General features: G+C 40.2%; 4 protein-coding genes and 1 long non-coding RNA gene across 5 annotated transcripts; 1 reads left to right on the top strand and 4 right to left on the bottom strand.

Moving 5' to 3' along the window:
* The first annotated feature begins 654 nt into the window (after window positions 1-654).
* Window positions 655-2,283, top strand: LOC139201750 (E3 ubiquitin-protein ligase TRIM21-like). The gene has a single exon (XM_070831196.1). It carries the CDS (start codon window positions 655-657, stop codon window positions 2,281-2,283), a length of 1,629 nt encoding a protein of 542 aa, XP_070687297.1.
* Window positions 2,284-3,193: 910 nt separating this feature from the next.
* LOC139201654 (adhesion G protein-coupled receptor G3-like) lies at window positions 3,194-8,818 on the bottom strand (the record flags this gene model as incomplete). The annotated part of the gene is made up of 10 exons (XM_070831077.1): window positions 3,194-3,542; window positions 3,636-3,961; window positions 4,090-4,192; window positions 5,286-5,566; window positions 6,091-6,209; window positions 6,973-7,064; window positions 7,148-7,202; window positions 7,292-7,459; window positions 7,897-8,025; window positions 8,765-8,818. Coding segments are annotated over 10 exons (1,443 nt in total), but the record flags the coding sequence as incomplete, so codon positions are not given.
* LOC139200231 (uncharacterized) lies at window positions 8,819-9,680 on the bottom strand. The gene is made up of 3 exons (XR_011584161.1): window positions 9,559-9,680; window positions 9,164-9,218; window positions 8,819-8,858 (listed from the first exon to the last, which is right to left on the bottom strand). It is a non-coding gene; the product is annotated as an uncharacterized lncRNA (long non-coding RNA).
* A 237-nt stretch (window positions 9,681-9,917) lies between these two features.
* LOC139204237 (adhesion G-protein coupled receptor G2-like) lies at window positions 9,918-13,071 on the bottom strand. Its single transcript, XM_070834222.1, has 6 exons — window positions 12,952-13,071; window positions 12,644-12,759; window positions 12,242-12,510; window positions 11,856-11,961; window positions 10,716-11,044; window positions 9,918-10,597 (listed from the first exon to the last, which is right to left on the bottom strand). Exons 1-6 carry the CDS (start codon window positions 13,015-13,017, stop codon window positions 10,485-10,487), a joined length of 999 nt encoding a protein of 332 aa, XP_070690323.1. The 5' UTR covers window positions 13,018-13,071; the 3' UTR covers window positions 9,918-10,484.
* A 4,831-nt stretch (window positions 13,072-17,902) lies between these two features.
* LOC139204846 (adhesion G-protein coupled receptor G2-like) lies at window positions 17,903-25,193 on the bottom strand. Its single transcript, XM_070834865.1, has 12 exons — window positions 25,126-25,193; window positions 24,760-24,901; window positions 24,399-24,518; window positions 23,539-23,664; window positions 23,359-23,404; window positions 23,164-23,258; window positions 22,098-22,213; window positions 21,498-21,766; window positions 21,168-21,264; window positions 20,679-20,808; window positions 19,724-19,880; window positions 17,903-18,501 (listed from the first exon to the last, which is right to left on the bottom strand). The coding sequence occupies exons 1-12, from the start codon at window positions 25,176-25,178 to the stop codon at window positions 18,401-18,403; spliced, it is 1,452 nt and encodes a 483-aa protein (XP_070690966.1). The 5' UTR covers window positions 25,179-25,193; the 3' UTR covers window positions 17,903-18,400.
* Window positions 25,194-26,176: the final 983 nt, after the last annotated feature.

The following is a 26,176-nucleotide window of genomic DNA, read 5'->3' as shown; positions in this document are numbered from 1 at the left end:
AGAGGTTGCCCTGGAAACACAAAACAGCATTCACCACTTCATCACCTACATTCCAATTTGTGTGTTGTGTTGAGTGTTTTCTTTAATGTTTTATTCAAAGATTTGAGAGGCTGCTTTCACTAACTGCAAGTCTCCATGGGCGCAGACAGACAGCCATACTAAGCACACCCACTGTTTTATCCACCCACCCACCCACCCACGGGGGAGCAGAACGTGTGTTTTTGCATCCCCACTTTTTGATCATACTACTGTGCTATTTTTACACATCAACGTTATTCAAATCTGGAATCAAAATGGCTTTTATTTGAACAGATTTCACTGGAAGTCCTCTCTCCCATGAGTACTAGTTCACCACCACAGACTGCTAAGACTGCTTGAATCTAGCGACTGATACCATAAACTCATTAGTTTATGTTAGTGTTTGCTGAGGTCAAATATCAAGTGAGAAGATGCATCAATTTCTTTTGACTTTCATATAAACAGTGAAGCCTGGCCAGACTGCCAGTTTAACGGTCTTCACTGTCAGACCTGTGAGTTATGTCCACTTCTTTTATACAGTCTATCTGAATAACCATTGTTTCAAACAGTTATTCAAGAATCCAGTCACCGATGTTGTTATTTCATGTCTTTATTCTGGGTCTTAGTGTGGTCAACATGTCAGCTGCCACCCATCTGCTCTCTGAGGAGCACTTTCTGTGCTCCATCTGCCTGGACGTGTTCATCGCTCCGGTCACCATACCATGTGGACACAACTTTTGCAAAAGCTGCATCACCGAAAACTGGAGAATCAATAGAAAATGCCAGTGTGCTGTGTGTAAAAGGCCCTTTGACATAAGACCTGAGCTCCACGTCAATACTTTCATCTCTGAGATAGCTGCTCAGTACAGACAGTCAGCTGTTAAGAAAGCCTCAGAGGATGCCAAACCAGGAGAGGTTCTCTGTGACGTCTGCACGGGGATCAAACTGAAGGCCCTGAAGTCCTGCCTGGTGTGTCTGGCCTCGTACTGTCAGACTCACCTGGAGAGACATCAGATGACGCCAGGCCTAAAAGGACACAAGCTCGTTGGACCTCTGGATAACCTTGAGGACAGGATATGTACAAACCATGATGAACTCATGGACCGGTTCTGCAAGACTGACCAGATGTGCGTATGCCAGTTCTGTACCGAGACAGACCACGAGTCACATGATGTCGTTCCTCTGAAAGAAGAATGCGACGGAAAGAAGACGGAGCTGGAGAAGACAGGGGCAGAATTTCAGCAGATGATCCATGAGCGACAGCTGAAGGTGCAGGAGCTCAGACAGTCAGTGCAGCTCAGCAAGGAGGCTGCACACAAAGAGATGGCAAATGGCGTACAGGTATTCACCACTCTGACACAGCTTGTCCAGACAGGCCTGACTGAGCTCATCGAACAGGTCAAACGGAAGCAGAAAACAACGGCGAAGCAAGCTGACGACTCAATCAAAGAGCTGAATCAGGAGATCTCGGAGTTGAGGAAGAGGTATGCCGAGGTGAAGCAGCTCGAACGCTCCGACGATCACCTCCACCTCCTTCAAATGTTCTCATCCCTGAATGCCTCTTTACTCGCTAAGGACCAGACAAAGATCATCCTCCATCAGCCATCTTATGAGGGAACTGTGGCAAGAGCAGTGGCTCAACTTAAGGAGACGCTCAGCAGGGGGACGGAGAAGCTGCTGGAAGCAGAGCTGAGGAGGGTGCAGCAGTACGCCGTGGATGTGACCCTCGATCCGGACACAGCACATCCTAAACTCATTGTGTCCGATGATGGGAAACAAGTAAATCACGGCGATGTTGAGCGGAATCTCCCATATAACCCACAGAGATTCTCATGTTGTGTCGTCGTCTTGGGAAAGCAGAGTCTGTCGTCTGGCAGGTTCTACTACGAGGTCGAGGTTAAAGGGAAAACTAAATGGGATTTAGGAGTGGTCAGTGCTTCAGCCAGCAGGAGAGGAGAAATTACTTCGTGCCCGGAGACCGGCTTCTGGACTCTGCAGCTGAGGAATGGACATGAGTACGTAGCTCTCGCTGACCCTGACGTCCTCCTCTCTGTGAAATCGCGGCCTCAGACGGTGGGCATGTTTGTGGATTATGAGGAGGGTCTGGTCTCCTTTTATGACGCTGAGGCTGCAGGTATTCTCTACTCCTTCACTGGCTGCTCCTTCACTGACAAACTCTACCCGTTCTTCAGCCCCTGCTTTAATGATGGTGGAGACAACTCGGCCCCCCTCAGGATCTCTGGTGTTTATAATAAAAATTATTAAAGCGGTCAACTTTTTCCCAGAAATCATTCCCTGTCATTTTCCTAATCCTTTTTTTCCCAAAAGCATCCCCACCACCCGTCATGCTCTAAATGTGTTCATTAGCTTAGTTTATTAGCAATCTTGCTCCATCCACTTTTATTTAACTGTCCTCTGAGCAGTAGTAGATATTGTTGGTACGTCTTTTTTATAAACTATGAATTTATCATCTTCTTGACAACCAAGCTAAGTATGTCATAAATATTAGACACTGTCTTTTGTGATGTGTTGTGAACTAGCATTTCTTTGAACAAGTTCACCTCTGTAATCTCAGATTTACTATTATTATATTAAATATACTTATTTAAAATTACTCACACACCCACACACAGAAACACACACACACACACACACACACAGCGTGATGTATCCTGCTGAAATGTAATTAGAGGATATAGATATAGGATATACAGGATATGCTGTGTAAATAAAATTAGCGGTATTAGTATAATATCAATGTTCATTGTACTGTACTGTATGCTGTTCAAATTATATTTAGCTTTTTTATTTAATCATTGATTTATTTGTAATGCTTTTCTCATTTTTGATGCCTTGGCAATATCGTTTCCAAAACTGTCATGCCAATAAAGCCAGTTGAACTGAATTGAATTAACCCTTAACCCTCATCCCACTGACTGGGGTACCCATAGACCCCCAGGGTGCACTTTTATCATGCTTCATAGGTGCTTTATTCTGTCAGTTCTGTCATATATGTATATATATATATATATATATATATATATATATATATATATATATATATATATATATATAAAGGTGCTGCTTTAACAAAGTTAAACTATGAGGAGTTTTATGATGCTCACATTTGCAGGAAAGACACAGAGAGGATTTTTAATTCAGTGATTCACCAATACATCGTTGACAATCTATGTTTGTCTATATCTGATATTACTGTAACCGTAAGAATAATAGATGGTTAGAAGGGGTTACTTATTAAGATTATTAATTCTCTTTGCAATCTTTATTTAAATAAGTTCCAAGACATCAAATTAAGTTATTGTTAGTTATCATTTAACTGTATATGACTGGAGGCCAGTAAACACCTAATATAGGCAATGGATAATACAAGAGTTTTAACTGTGAATATCAATGATTGAAGCTGGTAGTTATCATTTTCTGAGAGGAGCCATCTCTGATCGAGGATTTATCATCGGATCGAGACTTGCTGGTCAAAGCCACCGACCACAGGAACATAAATACACCTGAGAACAAAAAAACAAAGGCAGTGAATTCGTCTGTCTTCAAATCATAAAAGCACAGTGCACATTTTATATGAGGGTCATGCACATACTGACCCTGCAGGGAGTTTAGGATAGTGAAAATATAGATCCCAGGGAGCGAGACGTATGTGATGCTCGCTAAACCCCAAGGTAAACCCAGCACACAGCTCAGGCCGAGCACTGTTGCACCGTCCCTCCACAACCTGGTCCCTTTCTCTCTGTCCATCGTCTTCCAGCCACTGGTGCTTTCAGAGCCTCCGCTACATGCCCTCAGCCTCCAGAGCTTAAACACCACCAGCCCCAGCATGCAGGAATTACACAGTATCACCAGGCACGGGAAAGCCACAGTGGTGATGTAGCTGACTAAGACACTCTGTGGGAACTGGCTGCTCACCCAGCATCTGCAAACAAATACAATACAAACATTAAAAGTAAGATTTTCTTAAATGCACAGTATGTATTTGGTAAGAATTCAAAGCTTCTATGTGGTTGAATATTTCAAATCATAACACTGATCTTGGTTTCTTACATCTGCGCTGTTGAATTGCGGTTGTTGTCGTCCCTCAGTTCCAGCCTGTATTTGCCATAAACACCTGAGATCCCACAAGCCACTGCAGTCAGTGTAGGAAGACCTGCATGCAGACATGAAAGATACAGGGTTTACTTCAACAAGCTCTGACTACGGTTAAATCTGCCTGCGGTGTACTTGGTTACACTTTCTTTTCTCTGGTCTTTATTTCATATGATTCAAAGACCAAAATAAAGTTGAGGTTGTGATACAGTTTTGAAACCTGCATTGTTTATATCCACTGCAGACTTCTTTTCCTTTTGTGGCATTGCTATTGTATCACCATCTGTACTAACGGCTGCAGCATTCAGCAGAAATGTGAATCACATTCATGATGATTAACATGCATGGGGGGCCCTGGCAAAAATAAGCTGTGGGCGCCTAGGGACTCTTTCTTTGTGATAATGTGTGGTAAATCTGGTGATATAATATATTGTTGATGTTGTCAAATTCCCATTAAGACTCAAACCAGCAATGAATTGATAAACTCATTAAGTTTATTCTTCTTTTAGCTTGTTTCTGTTGTCCCCAAGTGGCCAAAAGATTTATTGCAGGTTTTAAGTCCCTAAACTGGTGTTTCCCACTCCTGGTCCTGGAGCCTCAGCGCCCTGCATGCATTAGATGTTCCCAGCTCCAACACACCTGAGTCACATCATCAGCTCATCATCAAGCTCTCCAGCTGGCTGATAATGACCCATTCATGCAGGACCAGGATTGAGAAACACTGCCCTGATGGCAGTCAGTACGCCCACAGTGTGGAGAAGCAGGTAGGATTCCCAGTAAGGATGCTAAGAAATGTGCTGCTGTGGATGGGGACAGCAGCAAAATGTATTTTAGCTGCTTAAAAAATTACCCACCTAAAAAAAAAAAAAATAAATCAATATCATCTGAAGAGTACGCTGCATGTAAAATATTTTCACTGCTTTGCCTTGCTGTCTAACAGCCCTTTGCTTTGGTTCTACATTTTCAGCTTCTGTATTCTGCTGGACTCAAACAGCTGATCACAATATGTGTATGAATACCTATAATGGGAAAATTTGAATGACAACCAAAACCACGCGATGCTGTTGAGCATATATTAGGCTAATCAGTCAAGTAGCATGTGGGATCAGCCACAGAAAGACAGATACACACATGACCAAACACACTCCACTCACCCCATCCCACCAAGCTGAGTTTCAGCAGGTATCTCCTCACGTAGATATTAAAGACTCTGACTAGGAGAAGGTAGAGATGGAATCCCTCCAGAGCCATCCAGCTGAAGGTGGCCAGCAGGGACCAGTGTAAAAAGAGACCCAGACCCTGGCAAACCCAGCCCTCCTCATTCTCATTCAGCTGCCGTACCCAGATGCAGCACAACAGGAAGCAGAGGTGGAGGCAGAGCAGCGCCCCTGTTAGTTGCATATGCACCCCGATGGCCTTCTCTGGGCGTCGCCGCCTAAAAGGGGAACAGTACAAAATATGTCATGATCATTTTTGTGTTTCCTGTTTAGCAGATGCAGTGGGACATCTGACTTTTCTATGTGTGTCACACCACTGGTGTGGTGTGTTTGATGGTTAATCATGACGCGTGCCAGGCAAAGCATCACAGGTACTTTTTCAAATGCAAATTTGTTTTGTATCTACATTCAGATAGAAAGTTAGCTCAACCACTCAGTGCCTCTCTCAGCCTGGCACGCTTCACACCAAAGAAAAAACAAGATAGGACCAAGACTCAACCTGTTGACCTGTTGAACACATAAGATGCACCACATGTACAAAGTGATGTGGCTAGATTGGACGTGTGAAAATAAATATAAGAAGCACAAGATAACTGTCTAAATGCTGCGTATCTGCTCTGTGGTTTATCTAAAGGAAGGAAACACTATCTTTCTGTGAAAAAAATATAATAACATTGCTTCAGTCCCTTAACAAAAAGGACTTAAGTTGTCATCTCTGTTAAAACATGATGAAAAAACTCACTGTAGACATATATACATGATCAAGCTGATGGCTGTGAAGACGATGGAGAGCGCCGATCCAATGAAGGTGACATAGCTTAGCTTCACAGCATTACTTTCATCCACTGATAACACAGGGTTCTGAAACACAAAGAAACAGTAAAAATTCAACTCAATGTAATTCAAGTTCAGAAATCAGACAGATTGGATGCAATTCTTGGGTCCATTTAGGTAAATGCACTTCTTGTAAGTCGGTCTGGATAAAATAAACATGTTGTGATGTAGTGTCATGTATTCAGTATTATTAGTCTATGTATTGATTTAGATTATAGGTCATGAGCTCTGTGCCTCTAAGTACGTCTCCATCCAGCTGTTCTTACGCACATCTTGACATTGCACGTAACACAACTGGACTGGAAACGCAGGTAAAAAAGATTGAAATTCTGCAACAAGGCTTCCTGCAAAAAAATTTGGATGGAAACTTGACCAACAACTTTGTAATTCAGCTTCAGTATGTACCACAAGTACATACGACAAAGGAGGAAGCTGGGTGATGTTGTATAAAGGGCGACAAAGTCTGTTAGAGACCAAAAGTCCCCTTTGAGATACATTAACTTATGTGAAGTGGTTACATACGTAACATGACTTTATTTCTGTAAAGAACGTACTTACATTAACTTTCCTGAAACCTAACCAAGTGTGTTGGGTCCCTAAACCTAACCAACCTGTATGTGGACATAACATTAACTTATAGCATACGTGACTAAGCATAACTGATAACTGAGTTTATTTTCTTCTTTGTGGCTGCTCCTCATCCATGCTATAGAGGGGCTGTTTGGGACTCATTGGAAATTGACCTATTCTGTAGTAGATGTGTAGAGAGGAAACATGTTGTTCATTTTACCACAAGTACAGCAAAGAAGCTCAGGTGGTTGCAGCTGCAAATAAATTCCTCCCCAGTGTCATTAGTTTCACAGCCGTCTGTGCTCCAGTGACCTAAACACACATATAATGGGTACATTTGAGTTCATATTTTTATTTAAGAGCAAAAATACTGTAGGCTGGCACATGTAGCCCACCTGTTCCATCATCCAAATCTGACTCCTGCCAAAACACACAAGTCCCACTCTCCACCTGAAATATATCCAAAAGTGTATTCAGCATTAGAAGAAAGCAGATTGTTACATATTCCAAGTATAACGCCGCAGGTTTTGTCATTTCACCTGTTTGTTGTGTTTGAAGATTAACTTGATGGGTTGTGAGAGGTTTGTGACGGGATGGCTCCCTGCCCTCACTACCAGGACCTCCCCCCACAGAACAGAGCCTTGCCTGTGGGTAGGCTGCTGTGGTATGCCTGATCTCCCCTTTCCTTTTCTCCCAGGGGGACTCAGCTGCAATAGTAGACAAAGGTATCAGAGGGGACATGTGACATTAATGCTGAGGTGAGGGTGATTAGAAGTACATCAGCTACAGTTCCAACCTTTCCCTGATTTTCATAGTGCAAAACTGTAAGCATACACAGAACATGGAAATGAATGCAAATCAGCATGAAGGGAGAGGGCTATCTTGTACTACTATACAGAAAGAGTCAACCCAAAGAAGAAGTCACTGTCAATGCACATGAATATTGAGGCTCTCTTCCTAATCCATTCCTCTGAATTCCAGCTACTTTCTCAAGAAATTTTCTAAAGCTAATTACTTCCTCAATTCACCTACTTACTTTATCTGAATTCCCAATGTGCTTAGTGTTGTATTGACAAGGCCAATCAAGGAGGGATTAACTAGTCTCACCTAAGAGAGCTCAATTGTTGTACCTTCCTCTACTTACCTTGAAGAGAGTACTGTTGATTGCAGTGGTCACCAGCAGTACCTCCTCCTCAACCACAGTTCCTCTGCTTCTTCTGAGAGCTGTGGACGGGATGTGAATCCTGTAGTAAAGACCGAGTGCAGCACCAGCCTGGACAGTGCACATGAAAGTGTGCAAAAAAGATTTACTCTTGTTAGACCGTACACCAAGGAGAATATGTATTCAGTACAATAAATAACAATTCATAGAAACTTTGATCTGATTTTTACGGTACATGTACAATGAAATGTAAAATGAAGACAACGGAATTTTTTTTTCTCCTGTTCCCCTCATATGTAACTGCATATCATACAAAACTTCAGAATGTTTAAAGGGATAGTACAGATTATTTGAAGTGTGTTTGTATGAGGTACTCCATGGTCAGTCAGTGTATTTACCTACAACAGAAAAGAAGCAGGAGTCATGGCAAAGATGTTTTAGCCACCTAAAAACAGGCCCACCTAAAAAATTCAATATCAAAAAACAGTCACTTTACCAGGCAGGGCACAAGAGTGTGATGTGCTCCCGCTGCTTCAATCAATGATGTAACATCATAGTATGCCTCTGAAATAACCATTTACAAGACCAAAGTGACACAATGACATCAGTAAACTAACAGATTGAGGCAGCGGTAGACCAGCAAGATAAAATGACTGTCTGGAGGCGTTTAAATGAGCAATGAAAAGTGGTGAAAACATTCTAAATATAGCATATTAGTTATATATATAGTTTTTTTTTTCAAAGTGGGCCCTTTTAGATGGCTAAAATATATTTTCTGCTGCCCCTGTCTACAACAGGACATTACTCACCATCTGTGCTGGGAGCAAGTTACCCAAAATTATAGCCTCACCTCTTGAGACGAGTTCACCCTCCCACGAAAGAAGTTTAATTTAAGACGGCCAACTGGTACAATCTTGCAGGTCGCAATTCTGTCCTCATAACACCTACCAACACATAGCATTCATATTTCAGCATTTCAGCAAACCAAACATGGAGTTAAACTAAGCTGTTTTAAGATTATATGCGATTGCAGCACTGCGTGAAAACCTTTTATGTTATTATAATGATTGTTGTCATTTATGGGTTCCTTTGGCTGGTGAAACCATTTCAAAACACTGTGGTATAAATAGATAAATACACAGTCATTTACATTTAATTCCTGAAATCCTGACAACCTGGAGTTGATGTGTTATCTCTGTGAAATCTACAGGATCTACAGCATCAGCTTAGTATCCACAGCATGAGTTACCTGGTCCAGCGGGCATCACTTTGCTGACACTCCTGGATGGCATCTAAACAATTGCCTGTCAGAGTGATAGAGAAAGACAGCAGAACAGTCGGAGACTGTGTCACACATGGATAGATAAACTGGACACAAGACTGAACATCGAGTAAGATAAAATTGTGACAGATTTCCCTCCAGAGAAACATGGCAGTGAAGATTTGGGTCTGTTGGAAACTGTGAGTTTTAGTGTGACACAACAGGTTGGGTAAGTCCCTAACATCGGGTAGCAGAGGACTGTGAGTGATTAATTTTTCTCTGGGTGTGATGATCCGTGACCTTGATATATCAAAAGTTAAAATGATATTCACCTTATAAGCACACAACCATAATCACACAATAAACACATGTAAACAACTCACCACTAGCGTGGGTCTCACAAAACCGGACGAGTGTGACGAGTAAAAGAGTAGTCCACATCGTGCCTTACTGTTCCTGTAATACCAATGAGATGTTACGGATCCAAACGCTGCATTGTTCTGTTTGTCTGACGTTTGCCTCATGGGGTGAGCAGGGAGTTTCACATCTACATATTATCGGTGCTGGCGGAGTGGGGGTGGTGGACAGCTCATGTAGGAAGGAAGTGATGATTCAGTTTGTTTAAGCTGCTGGTGTTAGTTTTTGCAGGAAATCTCCCTTACATATTTTATCTGCTCATGAGAGAGTAAAATTTCACAGCATGTATTCCCACTGTAGCTCAGTAACGGATCAGTACAGGCACTTAACCTGAAGCCAAGCCCTCCTCGTTTATTTATCACTGAATTATGTCCGACGTCTTTGTTCACAGAAACAAATGTTACAATCAAAATAAGGGAAAAAGGAAGTTTCCAAATGTTACAGTTTTCCTATGAACGCAATCATTCAAGTCACAATGGTCAGCAAGTCAACTGACACAACTGGAAGCGAAACTCAGGTCTGCACAACATACCATTTTCCTAAAGCTGGCAACATATGTGGTGAAATGAAACTCTCTTTATTGTAAATCCTTTAATATATCTGTATAATTCAAAGCCATACATGTGATTTCAACCTATGTAAACCATTTAAAAGTAGCACAGCATTTGACTTGAAGCTTAACTAAAGATTATGTTTACAGTTAAAATCACAGAGAACAATGCTTACATCAAAAGTTAATGGTAATTTACAACCTAACATGATGGGGGGGGGGGTTTACATATGGGAGTTACTGTTGCTATGGTTACAGAATTGGGGATTGTTAGTGCACTTATACTATCAGTTATACTACCTAGGCTTTATCATCTGGACTGATAGCAGGAGAGGAGGAGGTCTAATCACATTTGGTTCCTAAACTCCTCACAGGAGTTGAAGTCATTTTGCCCTCCAAATCGTTCCTTCTCTGCCTCTTGGCCGACAGACAGATCCACAGGAAGATAAAGAAACCTTGACAAAGACACACATAAATTATTAAACCATGGGTGGAGTTACACACTGGTAAAGGGGTACCTGAGGTTAAAAATCTTTTAATAGAGACAAACACCACTCAGAACTGACAGCTGACCTTGTGTGGAGTTGAGGATGCAGAAAAGGTAGAGGATGGGGTAGTTGACGTATCCTGAGCCAAGGAAGGCCAGGCCCCAGGTGGTCCCCATCAGGCAGGTAAGACCTAACACAGTGAGGCCACCCCTGCAGGAGTCATTAAACCTCTGTGGATCTCTCCAAGTCTTCCCTTTAGTCACTGCTCCAAGCTTCGAGTTGCTCCTGAACGCTTGCTTCATCTTACAGATGCGAGAGGCCACCGCCACCAATATGCCAGAGTTGAAGATGAATATGAGGGTGAAATACACCAGATTCAACGAGTAGAAGAAGGAGTCATCTGTGATCCAGCAGCTGTGGGACAGGCAGGACACCCAGATCAGATTATAGTTTAACATCATGGCAGAGGAGACAGATACTCTCTGGGTACAACGCAGGCACAGTTATCTTAAATTAGATGAATTGTGAAAAGGCCCTATATTCAACAATATATGCCAAAAATCATTTTTTGTGTTATTATATCAAAATCCAATCGTGTTTTCTTCATTTAAAACAAAATATGTGATTATGTATGTTATGTCTCATCAAGTTTGTTAAGTTTAGTTCATGTGTTTTTCTGTTACTTCCTGTTTTATTGTGGTGTTCAGCTTTTGCCCCTCGTTTCAGGTTTCAGGTTTCAGGCTTCAAGTGAATCTACCATTTCAACCAACGGTATGATGACATCAACCCATCACCCAGTTTCCAAGTTTTAATGTACTTTACACTGATATGTTATGTCCCGTTTCACTCAGAAATATGTAATGACGTTCTTCTTGAAATGCTCGTTCATCTGGACTGTAAAGATTAAACTATGTCTTTGATACTAATTATGGTTGGCATGTTTTCAGCAGTAGCCATTCAATGTATTACATCTCTATGTAAAAGTCCTCTTTGTTCGTGACAGGGTCAAATCATACATACATACACTTACACATAAACCATACATATAAAATGGCCAAAACTATGTAATGATGATCAAGTAAAAAGTGTATACATTTATTATATATAAACTGTATAAAATATTTAAGAAATATAAATCTTTATTTAAGAAAAGAACATTTTGGATTCAGATTTCCAAAGTGGATGGTTTCTGTTGTCTTGCCAAAAGCATTTAGGAGTTACTTACATGGCATTTGTTTGATTGGTATCAGCCATGGTCATTTGTGTGAGTCCGTAAAACTGTTTGAAGTCCTTCAATCCCAAGGAAACCCCAACAATTACACCAGGGATCCCTTTGAATCAGACATGCACCCAGACACGCACCATGTTAACATAACATAAAATAACACCATGTCACTTAATGTGTTCAGGTCGATGATATTATTGAAGAGATAAGTCATTGTGTGGCTACTCTGTGGTTCATTAACTTTCTGTGAACCAGAAGCTCAGTGGTTTTTCTAAGAAACGAAAATATGTTGCTGTGACTTCCTGTCCTCGTTCTAATCAAATTGGTATCATTGTATTAATCATCACACATTGAGATGCAATAAATAAAACTCTTGCAACACTCACCCCATCCAGCAAGAGACAGTTTGATTAAGTAGTGTCTGTAGAAGGTGTTAAACACCCGAATCAGCAGTAGATAGAGGTGAAGTGCCTCTATGGCCATCCAGGTGAAACAGCAGAGCAAGGAGTAATGCATGAGAGCTGCGACCAACACACACACCCAGTCTAGTTTCACTGTGGCCCCCCACTCGGTCAGCAGGAAGGTTGAATTGAGCAGAAACAAGGCCCCACTCAGGGACACGTGGATAGAGATGGAGTAGTCCATCCTGTTGTTTCTGAAGAGGAGAACAGCACATTATACAGCGCATTATAAGCTAAAAGTGTTTGATATCAGAGCTGTTTCTTGGATGCTTCTTGGATACCATAAGCTGCCCAAGAGCTAGCCGCATAGCATGCATGCATACCTACCGATGGAAGACATATATCATAAGGGACAAAGCAGTGAAGAAGGCAGAGAGGCCACAGCCTATGTAACTGATGTATGACAGTATTTTCCAGTGGACCTCTGAAATTGTTTCTCTCACCTGCAGAGAACATGGTGGTAAATATTTTTAATTCACAGGTTACCAACACCTTGAAACAAGTCAGAGTGATTCCTCATACTAGGTTAATGCCATTACACTACCATTACTGAATAAAAACAAAATGAATAAATGAATAAAAGCTTGGCTAACTGGTTAATATGTTATGAGTCACTCAAAAATGTCTCTCCTTACCAGTAGGACGGCAAATGGTGTTGTATGGTCATAGTGGCAAATTACATCAGATTCGCTATCATGCATTCCGTCGATAGTCTTAGATCCATTCCTTCTCCAGAGGAAATCTGGGGATGTGAACATTATAGCGTAGTTACCTGAATCAGGCCTATTCAATTAGGTCGTCTGAATAAGAGCAACTTCAGATCAACTTAAAAGGCATACAGTACACTATAGAAATTTGCACTTTAAATGAAGATTATGTAATTTTCACATCTAGTTTTGACACATGAAAATAAAAATTCCATCGTGATTCACTTTCACAACTATTTTCAGGCAAGCAAATTGAAAAAAAAAATGAAACTACAGTGAGGCCAATTCTAATGACATACACCTACCTTGTTCATCAAAATAGTGACACTGAAACGAGTTTTCAGTCTGTGAAAAATACAAAAATATGGAGTTATGTTGAAATAAACAATGCTTCATGTGGCACAGTCAAACCGGCTCTCCCCAAAGATTAAAAGCAGGTTTAACAAAATACTATGAAACCCCAGTGGCATAATATCGTGATCAAATCCAGTGAAACCATTATCTGTTCATTCCTTTTAACCTCTCAAACTCCACTTGTGTTCCTGGGTTAGGGTTAGGCTTTTTCTTAGCCCTGTCCTTAACCCATAAGAGGAGAACTACAAGGCCGAGAAGCGACCCTAACCTTAAAACAGGACACCAGTAGGCAGGTGGAGTTGTAGAGGTTAAAAGCTAAAATGTTCAGTGCTGTGTTCTGACAATTTTATGATGAATTAGAACAGTTGTGATTACACCTCATATTAGCTGATTGGCTGCAGGACAGAAATTGCACAGTGAGTCCCACCGAGGTTTAAATCAAGTTACTAAAGAACAAAAGGAACATAAAAACATGCAGGAATTTGAAAGAATGTCCTGCCATGTGCTATACGCCATCATCACCCTCTATCCTTAGACCCATGGTTTGCAATTAAACAGATGAATGTTGAAAACTTTAAAGCATACATACATGAACAAACTTGTGTGTTTTTTGGAGTTTTTTGAAAATAATCTTGATTGGTGGAGACAGATTATGAAGGGGCTCCTGCAGTAGTTCTATCCTGAGAACCATTGATGAGATATCTTCCTGGTAAAACTGAAGAGACAGTTTTAGTGCAGTCAGTCACACATTCATGACTATAACTAAATATAAATGACTATAAATGAATCAGGGTGTCAGGACTGTGGATTGGATGGACAATGTAAGAGTAAATAGGACAAAAAAAATATACTTGGAACTGCCCGTGGAACATGTAGCTGGTGAAACCAATAATCTTTGTTTTCGTTCTGTTGTCGCGCAGGACATTCACAGGCAGCCAAACGTCAGGGAGAAACGAAGAGTTCTGAGGCAGTAGCTAACAGTGGATAAAGGAGGATGACGTCAAGCTAGCAAGTTTTGCACTCAAAACACAATTGATTGAGACATTAACATGTTCAACATCATGTTAGCTTGTGTACCTGTGGCGCCTGTATCTGCATCGGGGAGATCACGTCTGCCCCGCTTATGTTGACAACATTCAGAGATATGTCCCCCAGTCTGTAGTGCACGGTGCTTCCACTCTGGACTTTGGATAAGTTCATGATGCTGTGGATTATCTGTCTTTCCAGACTGCAGAAAGACAATGAGCGTCATGGAAGAACCAGTCGGGCTGAAAGTTTTGTTCCTTAGTGGCATGTTTAAGTGATTTTTGATCTGTTTTTTTACAGACAGCAACACCCTGTTGATTGAAACCAAAAAGTGGGCTTCTAACACAACTACTGCTTAAATTAGTTATATTTTTGTCTGTTGATTTCTGACAGGAGGACTAGAAGCGTGCAGTGTGAGATTCCTCTTCTTTTTGTCCTCTGGTCATCCTCTGGGAACCATGAATGTCTGTACAAAAATCTGTGCCAATTCCCAACACCCATTATTTAGGTATTTCACTCTGGACCAAAGTGGTGGCCTGGCTGACAGAGCTGTGCCTCTCGAATGGATAAAAATGGTATTACAGAGAGCAGGAAGAATGAAATTAGTTTGTTCCACAGACCATCAGACAGGAGAGGAACTGCAGCTGACCTTACACTTACGTTATAAACAATGCCATGACTTCATGGTTAGTCCTGAAAAGATCTTCACATGAGTTCCTTATGTAGAAGAGTTGCATCAGGTCGGACGGGTTAGAGACGCTCAGTGATGCAAGCAGTGATAAGGTGTGGTTTTCGGTGCATGGCTGTATAGTGCAATTTCTGTCTGAGAAGTGAGAGAGGAATCAGAATTAAATTACAGACAAGTTGTTGTAGACAGAACAGTTTCTGACCCCATCAGAGATCATGTGTCTTTCTTGTGTACACAGTTAGCATCTACTTGAGAGACAGGGTACTTACTCTGTTCCATGTTGTACACTTTCACCATCCCATCATATGTTATGTTGGCATCTAGGGAAGCCATTGATCCATTGAAGAGCAATCTTGTATTGAACGTGCATTGAAACAGGCAGGGAAATGTAGCCTCCCTACAAATCACATGACTAGATTGGCTTTCACTGATGACTTCATCGTCCGTGGTTATACGAATGCCACCACCAGCAATTTTGACCAAAACTGAACACAGAAACAGAGGATAAAAAACAAATACAAATCACGCTATCTTACAAATCTACAGTCACAATGGCATAAAAAATTAGCTATTTTCGCCTTTTGCAATGATTAGAATTCCAAGCAGGAATCCTCCTTTCAGCATTTTCATGACCATGATTACATGGTATGGAGTACAAACAACAGCAAGATAAAAGTTTTTTAACACTAGAACTGAACTGAAATAACTCTGTTTGAATAAAAACCCTATGTCTCCCAGTCGATGACTTTTCCTAAAAGTGTGTTACACATAAAAAGGAGTGTTTTTACCTAGAACCGCCATGAGGTCATTTTGACCTCCATTACGACACTAGTGCACTATTATAACAAGAGCAAGGTGGAAGTGGATGTCCTGGACCAAATGACCAGACAATACTCCACAAGAGCCACCACCTGCAGATGGCCAGTCGTCGTCTTCTACAACATGCTGAAATTCATAAAATGCTGATGTTATGTTATTTCATCCATTTTTACATGCTATTCTGAAAAAAGATGACCAAATATTCCAATAACAGACTTCTAATTTTCAATTATAAAGCCTGCAGTTGTGCGTGGTCAAAATGACCTCACGGCGGTTCTAAGAGGTACTGCATTGTTGGCGGTTCTAGTGTTAAAAAAGTAAAAAAAAAAACTAATGTGGTATTTTTTCATACTGTTCACTATACCTCATTCTCACATTCAGAACGTGACACCACTTTCCTGGATGGCAATCAGTGCGAAGGTTACATACCCTCGAAATCCCATATGCCAGTTTAAAGATCACACTGACAAACTTAGAGGCACAGGGAGATCAACTGCTTCAAACCCCTACTGTGTACTGTGCAATAATTTGGCTTTCAACATTTGCACCTATAATATCTTTTTCATTTTTGAAATTTTTCAGAATCAGCTCTGAACCACTTCTGTTGTCTGTTTTGCTCGATAGTGGCTTGATGATAGCTAGATTCATATTTTGAGGGGATTCTGTTCCTTTAAATTTGCAATACATTACAATGAAAAGCAAAAATTACTTGAAATAAAAACACAATTTCTATTGCCATCTATTTTGAGTAGATGTTTTACTCTTTCTTCGGTGAAGAAAACCTAAAGTCATAAAATGGACAATCATACCTTTGACAGCCAGCAATCTGGGCAGCAGCAGCAGCAGGAACGGCAGGAAGGAAACCATTGTACTTCCTTGCAATATGTGACTGATGGTATAAATCAAGCGACCCTTTAATTAGGGTACATTCAGTGTATATCAGCTGTAAGTCAATTTATGTCCAAAAGATGAGCAGTAACTTCTGTAAAGGCAGATAAACGAAACAAAGAAAAAAAAGCAAAATATCTGACAGACACTGCAGATGACAATGAAATGCTTTCTTTCATTCTTTTCTTGACGTGAATTGTTTTCAAAGTCATAGAAAATCAGATACTCACAGTAGGTCACCCCTTTATCAACAGTTTGCGTGTGATTTACTTTACTACAGTATTGTCTGTTGAGAGAAAAATAAAAAAAATACAGCCCTAAGTGATATACGTTTATACGCTCTCCTCTAAATTGACTGCCTTTCCATGGACACAGCAGTGCAGTCCACTACCAAATAACAAAGACAAATATGGGGTGACAGTACAGAAACAATCTAAAAGTCAAAACTTACAAAGAGTCAAAATTAAAAAAGAAAAAATACGGTCCAGCAGTAATGAACATCAAGTTAACAGGAAAATTACTTTAACAAGTAATTTGACAAAGAAATCAAATTAACACCCAAAGTACACCCAAATTAATGACAACTAGATGAACAAATGCTTACATTAATATTCGATGTGCAGAAAGTAGCGCTCTTGTCACTTGTGAAGTGAAAAGGATGGGCCACACAAACATGAGTGAGCGATGCTGGTTGGGCTCCTGAATCTCCGGATTGGGAGATTAACGTCAGATACAATAGTGCTTGTGTTGGACCTGCTGGAGCTATTTGTTTTATGCAAATCATCTTTAAGACCTATAACTGCAGGTGAGTTTGTTTCATGTTTGTATGTTGAGAATTGATGTCACAAGCTAAACTCCACTGCTGCAGTCAACAGTAAACCATTGAAGTGGTATCATGTACAGTAACGTCATGGTGTGGAAAAACACTGTTAATATGTATATTATATATCATTCATCAGCCTTTAGTGAAATAGAAGAGGAACAAAAACTTCACTATATTAAACAAAGTATGCAGATGCATCGTCTTACACACACACACACACACACACACTGGTACTGTGGAAAATATCTCACACATTTTTTAATAAATGTACATGATGGAAATGTTCACAAATCAATATTTCAAATACAATATGCAATAGATATACTCTATTCTCTCTTAAAACATTCACTACAAGGAGAGAGATGGTAAAAACCAACACCTCTGTGAGGAGTTTACATACTCGGTGAGTACTTGGTGGATCAAAAGAAATGCTAGGTTTAAAAAGCTTTTATGAGCACGCCAGGATATGAGATTCAAAATAACTGTGAATTCTTAAAATGTTGGCATTAGTGAGCTCTAGCTAGCATGTTTGCTTCTCTGCTACATTGTTGTACATGAAAATAGCACAATCTAAAGCAGAAATAATGACGGCAAACTACAATATTTCTGACACACACACACACACAGGACACTCATTAACCCAATAAATTAGCCAAGCCTTACCTTAACCTTAATCTAAGTCTAATCTTAACCTTAAAACCAAGTCTTAACCTTCAGCCCTTTGAACATATGAGGAGGGCAAATTGTTCTCACAATGCAGGATGACCTCACATTTAGGCTTAGCTGTTGGTGCTACGTGTCACATTGCTCGTCTTAGCAGCCTTAGTAGAGTTTCCAGTCTTTCTCAAAGACATGACAAACCACAGGAAGATGAAGAAACCTGAGTTGAAGAAGAGAAAGAGACGAGGTAAGGGTTAAAGGGAGTACGTCATGCCAATCATGCAAAGGCCGCTGAAAAACCACTGTGTCAGGTGACTTTATCAATATACAAATCATGTGCCATTTACAATACAAAATTACAATTTACAATATTTTTTTCCTGACTTTAAGTCATCTTGTCAGTTTGCAGTAAGAATAAAAATCCTAAACTTGTGTCGTGGTTACTCACAGACTCACAGACCATTTGACACTGAGAGCTATATCGAAGTCAATGAGTAGACACTGGCATATACTGAAAAATGATCTTATTGCTTATTGTTCATTTCAAACTCTGCCTAGACATTTTTATAAGAGGTCTTCCAAACTATGTGATTACCTGGTGAGGTCAGATGCTAGAGAGTCCCACTCATTTCATATCTAAGATCCCCAGTGGGAACTTTCCTTGTCATTATTGTACACATTGCTAGTCTGTGATTAAGGCTAATCTATTCATCCATTCAAAATTGGGTGCTGACATCCAGGTCAGGGGCAGGATCACATGTGGCCCTCAATTTGTGGTCAAAATGCCCATGTAATGTGTGTTATGTTCGGTAAATAAAACAAGACCTACAGCTTGAAGGAACCACATTACATGGTAATAGGGACAGAAAGAAGGGATGCATATTGCACACACTTCCTTCATAACCTTGTTCCCAGCAGGATGGATGAGGAAGTTTTTTTGTGCTTTCCTGGAAAGTCTGTGGGTTATCTATATTTAACCCCACCTGTGTGTATTGACTGTGAAATACACTCTGAATAAGAGCGTCTTCCTTGAAAAGAGGCAATATAATTTGGAAATATAAGATATCTATCCTTTTTTATGTGTAACATTAAGGATGCAGCACCCAGTGTTCAAAGTCTAAGAGTGAGTTTAGTGCATTGTGGTTTATATTTTATGACACAGGAAGATATCCATGCCGCTGTACAAATTTGTTTTCCCATTACACATTCACAGTGGTAGATTACCAAATTTGCCTGTATTATGGACAAAGCATTACAGTTCCTGGTCTTAACCAAGTTGGATTGGGCATAAACATGCATACAGCAATGTAAAGACTTGGATCAACTTTGCATCTACAACGACTGCTTTCACTGAAAAATGTAACCACCACTAATTTCGGATCATATTTACAGTGACGATACCGCAGGATGGAGCTGAGCATGTAGAAGCAGGCTGTGCAGACCTTGCAATGAGTTCAGGATGCAGAAGAAGTAGAGTCCAGGAGTGGTCAGGTAGCCAAATGAGAAGAAGACCAAGCCAAAGGTGATGCCAAGCAGAGTGGTGACTCCCAGCAGGGTAAAGATGTCTCGCTTGGCTCTGTCACGGTCACTCACCTCAAACTGACGAGCAAAATATATTGCAAAAAGACACATTAGCCGGCCGTCAGACAATCAGAAACTATCAGTTAGAGACCATGACATGTTTTGCAGACCATGATCTTGATGACTATTCTGTCATCTCTATTTTGAGTTCTTTCCTTGAGAGACTGTGGTTCACTTACATAGATTGTAAGTATTAAACAAATTTAGCTGGCATGCATCATTTAAATATCAAACATGGAAAAAGAATAAGGCCCGGTGATAGTCTACACTTTTTCTTACTGTCAATGAATCCCATGAAATTACTACAACAAAGAATGTGTCAGTCTATCAATACTGTCAACTACCGAAAACATAAACATTAACAAATGAGTCTTATATCTTTTAACTTTAAACTGAGACTTTAATAGAATTGGTGGAACAGCTGTCCACTGTAGTTTAGAGGAGAAAATTGTGCATGTGTCAGGGACTATTTTCACCCATGGATCAAAACACATTTGGTGTTCTTTTGAGAGTTTACAGCTGCAGGACGGTGTGCGTGGGAGTGACTCAAATAAACTAAATAGTGTGTGTGTGTTCACGGTAATGAAGTAACATGTAACCCAGTAGAACAGTGTGGCTCTGTGATGTGCTTTTAATAGTTTCTGGACAACAGTGGAGCGATGTGGCGCAGAGGAATAAATTTGAATATACAGACAACAGTCCATCATTGGTGTTGGTGTCTTCACGGAATATGTTAGCAGCAAGACATATATAGAATAACAGCAAACTTATTAAGACAGTTAGAAAAGAATAGAAAGAGCGCAGGGGGACTTGAACCTCTTTGCGCTGGCGGAGACTGACAACACGTTTGACTATCACCCCCAACATGATCACATTAAAGATGAACACCAGTGTGAACACTCCCACGGTGGTCACCATCTTCACTGTGTCACTGCGTATGTAGCATCTACAAAGACAGAAAGTGTAGATGAAGAATTCCTCTCATACACTGCAAAATAAATAGATACATTCGATATAAAAGTGTCTTTAAAGTTGACAAAGAATTCAGCGGTGTGCAGTTAAAATATCCCTGGGGCATGGAGGGATTCAGTCTAAACTTTAGTCAGTCAGATGCTTGGTGACATACGGTTATCTGTCCATTAAACAGAATATATCAGTGTAGTAATGACGTTACTGTGAATGGGGATTGTACACCAATTCCAAAAACATTCACATACACAGAAACACATGCATATGCAAAACACCTGAATGCAAATTAATTATTAGTCTAGGTTGGACATGCTTGCAAATTTGGTTCTCACTTACATTTTAGTGCTGTTGGGATTAGTAATGTCCAGAGGGACACGTCCATATGCGTCTTTGTTTATGATGACAACCAGGGACACAATGACTGCAGGGATGCCTGAAACACAAGGGTTAAGCAAGGGGTTGATCCTTTGACTTAAGGGTTCACTTAATGGGATTCTTGAATCTTTCATTTTGAATGTTCGTTGGGTCTCTCTCTTAATTAAAGAGCTTGGTCTAAACCTGCTCTTAATGTAAAGCGTCTTGAGATAACACTGTTATGAATTGGTGCGATATAGATAAAGACTGATTGATTGATCAAGAGTAACTGGCGTCGGTGACTCTACTCACTCCATCCCACCACACTGAGTTTGAGCAGGTATCTCCTGATATAAATGTTGAAGACTTTGATCAGGAGAAGGTAGAGGTGGAACCCTTCCAGGGCAATCCAGCTAAAAGTGGCCAGCAGGGAGTAGTGAATAGAGACAGCGATGTAAATGCAAAGCCTGCCGGAGGACAATGCTGCCACCATCTGACTGGGGAGGAAGTGCAGGTTGAGGAGGATCAGAGCGATGGCAAGGTTGATGTGGACCTTCATAGAGACGTCTGCTCTGGCTTTTCTGTCAGGAAGAGGAGTGCGGATCCGTGGTGAGTGTTCAGTTCTGTGCAGAGTTCATGCTCATGTCACGGTGGCAGTGAAATTAGATCAGATGTCAAGGGGAGGAAGAAAGGAAGAATGGGTAAGAGCAATAAAATAGGTAAGGATGGCACGTATTGGAAGAAAGAAAGACAAAATGTGAAAAGAAAGAAGGGAGAGCATATTGTATTTTAAAGAAACAAAGAAGAGATGGACTGCTGTACCTGAACATATGTGAGAGGGGAGGATAGATTGAAGGGAAAAAGGGAAAAAGGACAGAGAGAAGTGTGACCTGCCCGGGGAGGATAAATGACCTATTTGTGATGAAGAGCAGAACAGTGATGACCAGGGCAAACAGAGAGGCACTACATCCAATCAGAGTGATGTATGAGAGAATCTCCTGGTGTATAGGTTGGAGGGAAGCAGACACCTGTGGAGAAAGTATGAAGATCACATTTAGCGTGGAAATGTTGTCATTTTATGTCATTACACTCATCTGAGAGATGGAGTTAGTGAGGCAGATTAGGTTTTACACGCAAAACATAGAAGAAACTTTGGCAAACTTTTGAATTTGATGCTTATTTAAAAATGAAACTCCTCAATTGTTTATAATGTAATTTAAATTAGCTCCACTCTAATTAGCTATACTGTTACATGACTGCTTCTATTTCTGATACTCATCATGCAACATGGCAGAATATACTTTTTACATGCAGATTTACATCTTTGCACACACTTAAAGTCACCATATGTACACTGTTTGTATACGTATTTCTTAATCTTTAATGAAATTTAGTGGAACATGTTGGCCAATCATTGGCTATATACTGTCGTTGTTTATTGATTTAGTGAAAATTAAAGGAACGATAGTCGGGGAGGTCGAGTTAAAAGACCCACTATATATTTATGTTATGTCTATACTTATATTTTTTTTAGGATTTTATGCAACATGGATTCAAGGTCCCAGGCCCAGGTGTGTTTTGTCTTGTCACAGCTGGAAAAGCGCAGGTATAAATAATAAAATGAACAATGGCTGGATTCCATTTAGCTGCTTTAGCTTCAGGGTCTTTGTATTGTGCATGCTGCCATGGCTTGTTAGGAAACTAGAATAGGCTGGAGGCATCGTTAATAAACAATAACCCAAATATGAAAAAAGGCCTATTGAATATTTGCACTGTATTTTATGATATAAATATCTCATCTTATTTTTTAGATGTTTCATTAGAGATCGCTACCATAAACACAGCATCACACATATATGAAAACAGTTTCAGACATCCTTCTACTAAATATGCAGTCTCAATCAACTGATCACTTTGTTGTGATTAGATCTATCGTTAGTATCTTTCTGCTTCGTATGATGAAAAAGAGCAAACCTACCATGAGCACACCGAAGTATGTGAGGTGGTCACAGGAGCAGGTGACATTGATCTGACCATATTCCCACAGGGTCAGGCAGCCATCACTGCGATATGCTGGTAAGTGTCACATTTGATTGATGTATCGATTCACTTTGTTGATCGTGTGTAAAAGCAGACTGACTCGGACTTATTATCTCAAAGCCTCGTTACTCACCTTTTGTCGAAAAATCAAAAAACACACACCTGGGCACATGGGTCTCCTGTAACACAACACAATATCAGGTTACATTAGGTTTACACTGTAAGTACTCATGATTTTAACTGTGGAACAGGGAGAAGATACAAATGTACAAGATTACAGAAGTTGAGGTTATGACAAATGAGCTGTAGTCACATTTAGGGCAGAAGTAAAAATCATAGTGATGTTGACACGCTCCCGCAGTCTTGAAACATTCTTGCCCCGAACGCTCATGCCGACCAGTCTGCCCTCATATAAAGGATCTGGGCCTCCCAGTATGGTCTGCAGCACAACATACAGTCAATGGATTAGTTGGACAGTTATTGTGTAATATTTGATCAATATCCTGACACACTTTTACTGTGTTTAACAGAAAAGGGCTCTCAGAGGAATCAGTTACATTTACATTTTATAGATTTTTTGTGATTTACCGTTGTTGGTGTTCTTTCATAAGAACCCTTCTCAAATTATATTGAATTACACTTTGCATGGGAGGTACGGTGAAGAGCAGAGGTGTAGTTTCTCTTCTAATTTAGTTCTGGGAAATGTTACGGTTGTTACTGAAAACAGCTGCATCATTGCATTTGAGGATATTGTATTTAGTCAGAAATTGACATCTCTTCCTCTTTAGTGGAAGATTGCATCTTTGTGATGCCTTCTTTTTTCTGCAAAAAAGAGATGTGTCAATGTGCTCATGAGTCTAAGGAGTCAGGCTCAGGAGTGTGGACATAAACCCTGCACACAGTCCTACACTTTGTATGTTCGACCACCTCCAACTGAGTCCACTTCAGCACATAAATGTAGTGTTTCATTCACATGCTGTCTCTGGCACAGACTATGTTTATCACCACTACAATTATGAAAACAATTTAATGATAAGCAATTGGGCCTGTGTTTTTTTTTAAAAATAAAATCTTAACATCTTGGGATAAATCGTGCAAAACCGAATGCATAGTCATATGGATTCCTCTGATTCTTCTCTGCCAAGTTTCACACGGAAAAGTGTAGTTTCTGACCTTGTTTGATTCAGGTAACGTAACCATGCAAAACACAAGCGTGTTATCTGGTCCAGCATCCAGCTCTCTGGGCAGGTGAACATTCACAATACTGTTGATGACAGCCTCTTCTGACTGTGCCTATATCAGAAGGGACGAGAAAGAAAAACAGGAAAAGTAAGGTTGCAAATACCAGAATACCAGTCACTGTAATAATCCAACTGCACAACAGCTACATTTGTGTCTTAACAGCAGGGAAAGAATTTGAATTTGCAAAAAAAAAAGTAAGTCTGCCCAGTAAAATGCTCAGTTAGGTAAAACATTTCATCGTAATTCTGACTTTGTCTTCAGTTGACGTTGACTACTTCAGATGAAACCTTACCAAATTCTCATTAGCATAAATGCGAAGGTCTGTGGATGTGCCGTTTGGCTTGTGCAGGATGGCCACCAAACGGTTGGAACACATGGACCTAGTCTCAGTCACCTCTGTTTCCTCTAGAAATTGTTTTAGGTCCTTTATGGCTCTTGTGTAAAAGGACAAGAAATCATAAAAATCCGATTTACATTTGCAAATGAATTGATTTCAACCTCAACCCTGTGCAAAGTCTTCAAATTTCCCTTGTTTTTACTCTCTTGAACTTATCTGGTGAAATAAATTACCCATAAGCAAACAGAAACACAGACACTCACACAAACATGAAAATCCAAAAAGTTTCTCAATCAATTAATGAATTGATGTAGTGTTTACCTAATAATATCAAGGCGATTTCCACTTTCCAAAACGCTGTTTACATTTTCCATACAACTTTCAGCATTAGAAACATCTGAAGGGTAAATTCATGATTTATTGATATTAAAGATTTGCAAAAATGTACAAAAAAGTAAATTTTGACCAAAAAAACAAAAAAAAACAAAACAAAATTAATTGTCTCACTTGGTCTTCGTCCCTCATTCACAATACAAACATTTTGATCGCGACTCCAACTCATTTGACAGCAGGACAGGAGCAGCCAACACCGGAGCCACCACTTCATTCTGCCAGGCGAAGACGATTCGTGTAAAACAAAAACCTGTCTGGGGTTTAAAGTTGAAGAAAAATGTATTTCATGTATTTAAGCCTTACACACAGGGAGGTACAAACACACCCACACATACGTCAGCCAACCACATTTATTCATGTTAACTGGGAACACGAATTATTTCCACACTCTATTAGATAAATAAGCAATAGCTATTCCTCACGCCTCAAAACAGAGCCTACCTTTTCATGTCACTGAGTCTCTGTAGAAATTCTACTGCCTATGAGCTGATGTGAAACAATTGAGGAAACATGCTGAAATCAATCAGCCTCGGGGGAAGTTGAAAACAACTAGAAAGCATGTAAATGAGACTCTGAGAATAAAAGGGGAAGCAGCAACAGCTTGTTCATCCTGAACCTCACAGCAGTGCAGCTTTAGTCAAAACTGCACATCAGGTTTACCGCTGCATGTCACTGCTTCTACCAGCAGAGGGGAGTCAAAGATTAAAATTAAAATTAAAAGGGAACACCATGTAGAGAGTTTGACACTGTTATTACAGGAGTGAAAACAAAACCAATGCCTGAAGGAATTATTCACTGCATAAGTGTATCATGGTAATGGTCTATATTGTGTATATAACTGTGTCTCAATTGACACTCAATGGAGGAAATAAAAAAATGTACCTTAACAAAACTCACAGCCGTGAGCGTTAACTCTTTTTATTTCTTCACCCTATCAGCTACAGACATAAAAAGCCTCAGTCCGCTCTATGGAGACTCA

The sequence above is a fragment of the Pempheris klunzingeri genome, chromosome 1 (assembly GCF_042242105.1).
Source record: "Pempheris klunzingeri isolate RE-2024b chromosome 1, fPemKlu1.hap1, whole genome shotgun sequence".
NCBI classification, from domain to species: Eukaryota; Metazoa; Chordata; class Actinopteri; order Acropomatiformes; family Pempheridae; genus Pempheris; species Pempheris klunzingeri.
Note: the sequence above shows the minus strand (reverse complement) of the source record. Positions and strands in the feature narration are given on the sequence as shown.

Coding starts and splice junctions, on each gene's coding strand:
- LOC139201750 (XM_070831196.1), top strand. CDS start 655: ATGTCAGCTGCCACCCATCTGCTCTCTGAGGAGCACTTTCTGTGCTCC.
- LOC139204237 (XM_070834222.1), bottom strand. CDS start 13,017: ATGCATGATAGCGAATCTGATGTAATTTGCCACTATGACCATACAACA. Junction 12,511..12,643: donor ATGATATATGTCTTCCATCG/GTAGGTATGCAT, acceptor TCTCCTCTTCAG/AAACAACAGGATGGACTACT. Junction 10,598..10,715: donor CATCCTCAACTCCACACAAG/GTCAGCTGTCAG, acceptor GTCTTTGTCAAG/GTTTCTTTATCTTCCTGTGG.
- LOC139204846 (XM_070834865.1), bottom strand. CDS start 25,178: ATGGAAAATGTAAACAGCGTTTTGGAAAGTGGAAATCGCCTTGATATT. Junction 24,519..24,759: donor TTTATGCTAATGAGAATTTG/GTAAGGTTTCAT, acceptor CTTCTGATATAG/GCACAGTCAGAAGAGGCTGT. Junction 23,405..23,538: donor TTTTTACTTCTGCCCTAAAT/GTGACTACAGCT, acceptor GTTGTGTTACAG/GAGACCCATGTGCCCAGGTG.